The 9,863-nt window shown below is 33.8% G+C and overlaps 1 protein-coding gene across 1 annotated transcript; it reads left to right on the forward strand.

Annotated features, from left to right (window-relative positions):
• The first annotated feature begins 7,286 nt into the window (after positions 1–7,286).
• Positions 7,287–9,440, forward strand: LOC140878176 (uncharacterized). The gene is made up of 5 exons (XM_073281788.1): positions 7,287–7,338; positions 7,447–7,622; positions 8,335–8,460; positions 8,541–8,719; positions 8,825–9,440. The coding sequence occupies exons 1-5, from the start codon at positions 7,287–7,289 to the stop codon at positions 9,438–9,440; spliced, it is 1,149 nt and encodes a 382-aa protein (XP_073137889.1).
• Positions 9,441–9,863: the final 423 nt, after the last annotated feature.

The raw sequence follows: 9,863 nt of genomic DNA on the forward strand, positions 1-9,863 counted from the left end.
TTCTTCGTTATGTCTACTTTCCCGTATTTTTTGCTTCTCATCGGTTTGTCATCACCAACATCACTCTTGAGGTTTTCTTCCCGCCGCTCGCCACTGTCTGAAGTCGAACACAACCCTCCAGTTTTTCTATCTTTAAGATTTTAAAATTTTAATACTTGATATATATATATATATAACTTTTTTAATCAAAGTCGTATCCTATCTTATATTTTCAAAATTTTTCGTATCGCTGTATTCGTATCATATTCGATCGAATACCCATACTTGTATCCATGCAACATAGGCACTGCGTATTGGAATAATTGTTTTTCCTATTTTAAGCAGCTCTGACTCTCTGCCTAATCAGATCATCTTTCTCAGCAATCTGTTGGACTAACTTTGGTCCCTCCACCTGACTTTCACCCAATTCATCCCAAAATAATGGTGTACGACAACGTCATCCATACAAACCTTGAAGAATGACATACCAATGTTGCGGTGGTAACTGTTATTATACACAAACTCCGTCATTGGAAAATGATCTTGTAGGCTGAAACAAAATCCACGACTGAAGCTCTAGGAATGTCCTCAAGCATACTAATAGTCTATTCTGACTTATCACCAGTCTTGGGATGGTGTGTCGTACTCAGGCTCAATGAAGTACCAAGGCACGCTGGAAGCTACCCCAAAATCTAGAGTCATAGATCGTACGGTCTGAACTCCACTTTGGACGCCGACCTTCGCTTGCAAATAATGTCACTGCATGCAGAGTTCGGGCGCTCCAAACTCCGCTTCAGTTGTTCCGAACTCACACTTACTTTCGATCTGCATTACATCTTCCAAACCCATCAAACCTTCCGATCTTGGATTCGAAATTTCTGAACTATCGAAGCCCAATTTGGTCAATTAATCATTTTTGGACGTTCTAGACCCAATTTCTGGTCCTTTTAATTAGGAGTGTTCATCGGTCGGTTCAGTCTAGTTTTTTTTTTTTTTTACTTTTGGTTTTTTCGATTTTCGGATTTAGAAATATATAATCAGATATCCGAACCGTTTTTCTTCGATTCGATTCAGTTTTTTATTAAATCAGTTTTTTTTTTCAATCGGTTTTTCGATTTTGATATAATTATTTTAATTATAATTATAAAGTTTTGTTTACTTGTCTTGATAAAGATATAATGAATTTATCAATCCAATATAATCATCTGTTTAAATGAAAAGTCAATTATCCTCAAATCTCAAAGCCCGTCATTTCATCCTTCATATTTCTAGGTATAACTCATCCTTATCATTATTTTTGGAAAAAATTCATAGATAACCTAATCTATCCTCTCCTGCAATTTAAAATTTTCAAAAATAATCTAATCCAAATTTTATGAATACAAAAAGTAAACATAAGATTATTTAAAATAGGTGGAGGTTAAAATTATAATTCGTTTACCAATCATTATTTCGATGTTAAAAATTAATAACTCGAAGTAAATATGTTACCGTTTATCCGTTATTATTCTATATCCATTAAACTCATTTTAATAATTGTAATATGATTTATCAATATATAATCAAATTCTACCAAGTAAAAACAGTCTAAATATATTTTAAACTATAATATGTTATCTTTTTAATGTTTTTTTTGTAAAATATTTAAATTCAAAATTCAAATGACTTAAATAAACAAAATTCAACTAAAAGTTATTTAAAATGATTATTTATTCACCAGGTATCATCTCATAAAATATATAATGTGAATATTTATTTGTATCAATGTTTTTTTAGAGCAGCCAACACTTTTTTTTTTAACAGCAGCCAGCACTTATAGTTTGATTAGTTATCCAATTTTGTTTACTTAATGTGAATATTTATTTGTATCAATGTTTTTTTAGAGGAATAACGTCGGTATATCAATGTTAATTGCATTGTACTTTCATTGGATTGAGAAATTACTTGCTTTAATATTTTTATTCTATTTTTGATGTGTGTTTTTGTGATTTAAAAAATTAATATACAGGCTAGAATAAAATCAAAAACTGAATTTGAATTTAATATTGATGACGATCCTAAATATTATTTGATTTCGCAGACTCGAGTTTAACAATATGGACGATCCAGATGCTGTTAATATGGACGATCGAGATGCGAACATTCGATCAATGAAAACCACAGAAGAAGGTATCAGTCTCTCAGTGTGCATTAGTATTTAATTAAATATATAGAGTCCTGGAGTGCTAATTAATTATCTGTGTGAATTCATAGGTTTGAGACGACGTCAAGCTACCAGTTGGCTTGTTGAAATATTCGGGCCCATTGGAATACCAGACCATTCATCGGAGCAAGAGTTCATCGCTTTCTTCAAGAATGACTTCGTTATTTGCAAATTACTTCACGAACTTCGACCGGATTCTTTTGCACAACCAGCTCCTTTTACACAGGTAACGTTCATAATCATATCCCACAATGTTTTCTCTAAAACATGAAAACCAATCATGTGCTAAGAATCACCAACAAAACTTATAACCTCAATACTTAGCTAAAATGTTTTTGATTAGAGAGTCTACTATTCTTTCGATGTATCTTAGAGACTTGGATGGCGAGCCATCTTCAGGGACCTTACATTTTTCTACATAACTGATATTACCCAAAAACTGTAAAACACCATAATGCTGGATACTAAAACAATATTCAAGACTCCACGTACTTTAATGTTGGACCGTCCCAGTTCTTGGCATTTCCTTCATTGACCGAATATATTTTTCCTTTCTTTGGAATCTGTTCCAGAACGATCAAATACATATAATTTCTGCTAATAATTATTTGGTTTCCAAAGTGTGAAGCTGAGTTGAGTTGTTTTGGGGCAAAAAGGTTATGCATCTGAAATCTCGACATTGTAATCCCACCATTTTGAGAACAATACAATAGTGATTGAGAAAATACTCTTGGAATAACAGAAAGTTCTCGAACTCATAATTTCATCCATTAAAACTTATGTGTTTGAAAATACTAACACTTTCTGAAGGTAATTGCGATTGAAATTTTAACATCTTGCTTTAGTCATCATTAAACTTCTCCAGTGTTGTGGAGCAAATATCTTTGGTTTAATTTCTTACTCCCAGCAAGTAATTCAATAAGGATTTTAACTGATACATATAAATTATATATTTTGTAGATTAAAGGGGAGGCCTCTTCCAGTACGAATTTGCCAGGTGTTGCTCATTTTAAAAATGTCGACAATTTCATTAGCCTGATGAACGAGCTTAAATTCCCTGCACCAGAAGCATCCATTTTCAGTCAGGTTACTAACTAATAAATATATAATTTATTGTTATATGTCCTCCTAACAAATTTAGAACTCATTTATTATTATGTGGTCAGGACGATTTTAAAGAGGGTGCGTCAAAGAATCTGGTTGATTGCATTTTAGGAGCAAAGAACTATTTGCAGAAAAAACAAGTCACAACAGAGATTACATCTGAGCCGAATCAGGAGCCTCAAAATGAACCGGAAACTCAAACTGAATCAGAATCAGAATATCAAACTGGATTAGAATCTCAAACTGCACGTGCACCTACATGGGAGTGGAGGTATATAGTAGACTCTCATCCCTTATTTTTTGTTATCCGCCTTAGTTCTATCAAAACATCAGAAACATATAAAAGTAACTTTTTTTTTGTTGTTAACAGATTTATGTTTGCCAAACGGATGCTTTACGTGGTTTCTTGGTTATGCAGCATAGCTGCAGGCTTTTTATGTTTACCTGTTGATTTTTCGGTTGAAGACAACATTATTCATCTAGCACTTTTGTCAGCATTGTCTGAACTAGGAACTTTCGCTATTGTTGTCTGTCTACCAGGAGTAATGAGGGGACAAAGTCATTTCATAAAAAGTTACATCCCCAAAAAGCGGCCTCAAATGAGAAATATATTGATTTGGGCTACTCGAATTGCTATTTTATTGATGTCGAGTTTGACGATGTGGCTATCTACAGTGATCAAACCGGTCGAAAAGTATGGAAAGATTGTGGTTGCTATCGCAGGCTTGTTGCTCACATCGGCGGTCTTGTGTGAGGCTTCTAATTTGAACGACAGTGGCAGCGGAGGAGTCATCGAGCTTATGATATGTTTCATTTTGGTGCAAGTTACTTATACTTTTCATCTCAAGCTCGGAATATCGTTAGGGATCTCGTTTCTTTGTTACATTCAAAAAGAACTAGTGATGTTTGCCATGAGGGGGATGGAGCAAAAAGTCAAACACGTAAAGGAAGAAGAGACTCGGAAAAAGGAAGAAAAGAATCGAGCCGAGGAAGAAAAGAATCGAGCAAAGGAAGAAAAGAGTCGTCGGAGAACACGAGAAAATAACGTGAAGAGGTTGAAGGAACTCAGGTTCAACATTGATCACAAGGCTAGAACGCGACACAGAATTAACGTGGAAAAGGAACTGCCTGAACTAAACGAAATGACTATTGTTTTAAACGGTATGTGAAAACAAGAAAACCGAGGAAACATTAAGTGAGCTGATGTTAAGAAGAAACATTATTTTAATAGACATCAGGCATGTAGTCTACTTATGTACGTATGTTCAGAGTATTTCTTTTTTTTTTTTTTTGAAAATCAATTCAGAGTATTTCTTGGAAAACAGCATGCGGTTCTTTTTAATATTTCATTGATTATGTTTTTTTTTATAAAATATTTAATTAATTCTGAGATGAATTTCATTGATTATGTTTTTTTTAAAAAATATTAATTAATTCTGAGATGACCCAATTAAATTTTAAACGCAAATCCCATGCTTGAATTACGTTCGGATCAATTATTTAAAAATGATTGTTAATATTTTGTGATAATTTGTCAACATGGTTTTGCTGGCCTCTGCACGTTGCAACTTCTTAGAAATTGAGAAGTGATCGGATTACAAAAATTTGGGAAGATTTTTCCGTTGATATTTCTAATTAACGTCTTTTGATTATATGAGTTTCCAAATATTTTATATTTTATTATTCTCCATAATTTTTATCAATAGATTGATAAATTACATTAATTTTAAGAAAAACAATATTAAAAAAAATCTCTATTAATAATCTATTATTCTCATCTAGAAATACATATATATCGGGTACGGGGTATCTATTCAACCTTCTCGAGGGACTGCGTTGAACATCAGACCATCTTCAACTTATTATGTTTTATTTGAGCAATACTAACTTTAAAATAATATAATTTATGCATCAAATAGAAAACACATGCATCTCCAGTTCTCAAATCTAAACTCTATTTTAAAAAGTAAGTTTTCGTAATATTCTTTGTTATTTTATTTATTTCAACTAATTATTTATTTCAAAAAATGTCCATCAATTTATTAATTAAAATATGAATGCTTTAATAGTATCGTTCATTAATTTCTATAATAAAATTTGTAAGAAATAATTAATCGGTTTCACACAAAATATGATTTAGATGTTGTCATCAGATGTTGGCAACATCTGAGATAGCATGTTGCAGAAATATTAAAAACGTGAATAAAATAAGTTATAAATAAATAAATAAATAACTTGAATAATTAAGCACATGTACTATGGCCTCAGCCAAAAACTTTCGCTAGAAAAATAATAAAGATTTTTACAAAAATCCGAGAAACTAGTGAATCATTGTAAAAATAAATTTCTCAAAACATGTTAAAAATAAAACAAATAAAAACAACTCCTAAATATCTAGTAAAGATAGAACGAGAAAAACTCAATAAACGGATTTGATCATTGATGTTAAAATAAGAGAGCAACACTTTAAACCACCAATCTTCAATGTTCTCAAAGGCTTCATGACAATCAAGTAAATAAGCACGGCAACATTCTTCAAAGTTGCAAAAGGAACTTTAGAAAAACTTTTAGAAAATTCTTCAGAATATACAAACAAGTCTCTCAATGAAGAAGGTCACGAAAATCTCCAAAAGCTCTCTATCTCCACTCTCTATCTCGGCTATATATTGTGTGCGCCTTCACTTATATAGTTATATATAAGCCTTCAAAATCTAGTTTCCTGCATGTACGCGTGAAGTCCTTATATTCAAATAGCTTGATCTTCTTTCCTTACTTCAGTTATGAGATAAGAAAATATTATGATAGATGCACAATTATCTCATATCTACTTAAATAAGAAAATAAATCAAATCACAACTTCAATTCGCAAAAGACTTAAATAATTTTTTTTAAAATTTAAAAAATCATAGGAAATAAATATTCCTTTCAATCTGGACAAAAAATCATTAAAACAAATATAGGCCAACAAATTAAATATCTCCCTGAATATAAGAAACGATTTTCCCCCTTAGTCTAAGCTGTTTGACAACATCTATCCACAACACATGAGACCAACAGAAACAGAGAAGAGAACAAATATTTAAGAACACATCAAAGAGAATCAAACAATCATTGATTGAATATAACTAGAAAAACAAAAGAAACTAAGAAAACTAATCGGAGCATAAAAAAAATAATAACTCAAAACAGATAGAGTTCAAGAAAAATCAAAACATCTAAACCACCACACAAAAGAAAATAAAATTGATTGCTCTCGGAGGAGCCATCATCAGCATCTTCTCTCTTTTTTTGTCTAAAAAAGGTCCCAACCCAAGAAGACTTTGGTAATGAACTTTCAAAGCTTTATAATAAGAAATGTCTATATTGGCTTGGTGAATCTTCTGCTCAGCATGAAGCAGCTGGGCTTGAACAAAATTGGAGTTCGGTAGTTTTGTTGAAGAAGGCGACACAAAAATGGTTCCTATTTGGGCAGTGTTGACAACATCTGCCACAACATCTTTTACAACACCTGTTTCTTTCCAAGGTAGGTCAATTTTTCTGTTTCCCCGTAGTAGAGCAGGTTCGATCTTCAAAACTTCCCTTGCCTCAGACAAACTCTCATCGGCATTTTTCACAATGCCTTAACTCTCCATCATGACATAAATCAGAGAGGGGTATGGCAACTTATAGGTTGCTTGGATACAGTCAGAAAAGGCCAAGACGGTGTGAAACACCAGTCGCCCATAATTGAACGCAGATCCAGTCCCTACAACATAGAGGACTGATGCTTGATGTTTGGTGACATTGGTGGAGTTGCTTGAAGGAGTGCAAGTCTTCACTGCAATTTTGTGCAGAACAGAGTATATTGAGGTGACTTTGGCCGCAGACAACTTAAATGGGTGAGCTAGAAATCGTGTCACAAGGCCACCAGTGATGACAAATGTCATCACATCCAAAGAAGGCAGCGCGACATCATCCACATTTGGGAAGTGAAAGAAGTCATTGATCATTGCAGGACTAAATGCAAAAAATTGACCCCGAACATAGACTTTACCATACTTTGTATACCGAGGGTCCTTCACAGCATCAATCAGATTGCAATAAAACTCTAAAACTATCTTTCTAAAGTAAGAAGTTGTAGAGTCTTGGAGTGCTTATTAATTATCTGTGTGAATTCGTAGATTTGAGACGAGTTAATGCTACCAGTTGGCTTGTTGAAATATTCGGGCCCATTGGAATACCAGACGAGCCATCGGAGCAAGAGTTCATCACTTTCTTGAGGAATGAAGTCGTTATTTGCAAATTACTTCACGAACTTCGACCGGATTCTTTTCCACAACCAGGTTCTTTTCCACAGGTAACGTTCATAATCACATCCCACAATGTTTTTTTCTAAAACATGAAAACCAATCATGTGCTAAGAATCACCAACAAAACTTATAACCTCAATACGTAGCTAAAATGTTTTTGATTAGATAGTCTACTTTTCTTTCGATGTATCTTAGAGACTTGGATGGCGAACCATCTTCAGGGAACTTACGTTTTTCTACATACCTGATATTATCAAAAAACTGTAAAACACCATAATGCTGGATACTAAAACAATATTCAAGACTCCACGTACTTTAATGTTGGACCGTCCCGGTTCTTGGCATTTCCTTCATTGACCGAATATATTTCTCCTTTCTTTGGAATCTGTTCCAGCACGATCAAATACATATAATTTCTGCTAATTGGTTTCCAAAGTGTGAAGCTGACTTGAGTTGTTTTGAGGCAAAAGGTTATGCATCTGAAATCTTGACATTGTAATCCACCATTTTGAGAACAATACAATAGTGATTGAGAAAATACTCTTGGAATAACAGAAAGTTCTTGAACTCATCATTTCATCCATTAAAACTTATGTGTTTGAAAATACTAACACTTTCTGAAGGTAATTGCGATTGAAGTTTTAACATCTTGCTTTAGTCATCGTTAAACTTCTCCAGTGTTGTGGAGCAAATATCTTTGGTTTAATTTCTTACTCCCAGCAAGTAATTCAATAAGGATTTTAACTATATATTTTGTAGATTGAAGGGGAGGCCTCTTCCGGTACGAATTTCTCACATGTTGCTCGTTTTAAAAATGTCCACAATTTCATTAGCCTGATGAACGAGCTTAATATCCATGCACCAGAAGCATCTATTTTCAGCCAGGTTACTAACTAATAAATATATAATTTATTGTTATATGTTCTCCTAACAAATTTAGAACTCGTTTATTATTATTTGGTCAGGACGATTTTAAAGAGGGTGCGTCAAAGAATCTGGTTGACTGCATTTTAGGAGTAAAGAACTATTTGCAGGAAAAACAATTCACAATAGTGATTCCACCTAAGCCAAATCAGGAACCTCAAACTGCACCTGCGGGACTCAGTCGGTATTTGCCCGCTTGTGTCAAGTCATGGAGTTTGGGGTATATAGTAGACTCTCATCCCTTTTTTTTTTTGTTATCCGCCTCAGTTCTATCAAAACAGAACTTGGCAAACATATAAAACTGATCTTTTGTTTTTGTTAACAGATTTCTGTTTTCCCAACGGACGCTTGGCGTGGTTTCCGCGATATGCAGCTTGGCTGCAGCTGTTTTATGTGTACCTGTTGAATTTTCAGTTGAAGAAAGCGTTATTCATCAAGTACTTTTGTTAACGTGGGCTGAAATTGGAACTTTCCTTATCGTTCTCTTTCTACCAGCAGCAATGTGGGGAAAAAGCCATTTCATAAATGAATACCTCCCCAAAAAGCCGCAGCTTCAAATGAGAAATATATTGATTTGGGCTACTCGAATTGCTATTTTATTGATGTCGAGTTTGACGATGTGGTTATCTACAGTGATCAAACCGGTCGAAAAGTATGGAAAGATTGTGGTTGTTTCCACATGCTTGTTGCTCACATCAACTGTTTTGTGTGAGGCTGCTCTTTTGGACGACAGTGGCAGCGGAGGAGTCACCGAGTTAATAATATGTTTTCTTTTGCTGCAAGTTAGTCAGACTTTTCATCTCAAACCGGTAATATCGTTAGGTGTCTCGTTGCTTTGTTACATTGGAAAAGAATTTGTGATGTTTGTCATGAGGGGGATGCAGCAAAAAATCAATCAGGCAAAGGAAGAAAAGAATGCTCGGACACGTGAAGGTAAGTAAGGTGACAAAGTTGAAACAACTCCGGAACATCATTGATGACAAGGCTAGGCGGAGATACAGAATTGACGTGGAAAAGGAACTCCCAGAACTAAAGGAAATGTCAACTATTTTAAACAGTATGTAAAAACAAGAAAACACGAAGAAACATTATGTGAACTGGTGTTACCAAGAAACATTTAGTAGACTTCAAGCCTTATCTACGTATCTTTGGAATATTTCTTGGAAAACAGCATGCATTTCTTTTTAATATTTCATTGATTAAGTTTTTTTAAAAATATTTAAACAAAATATTTAATTAATCCTAGTCACCCAATAAAATTTTAAACGCAATTCTCATGCTTGAATTATGTGAGCTGATGCTACAAAGAAAATAAATGTGTGTTGTCCAATCATAAGGTGGTGCTGCGTTCGGATCAATTATTT

This window comes from Henckelia pumila, chromosome 2 (assembly GCF_033568475.1).
Source record: "Henckelia pumila isolate YLH828 chromosome 2, ASM3356847v2, whole genome shotgun sequence".
NCBI lineage: Eukaryota > Viridiplantae > Streptophyta > Magnoliopsida > Lamiales > Gesneriaceae > Henckelia > Henckelia pumila.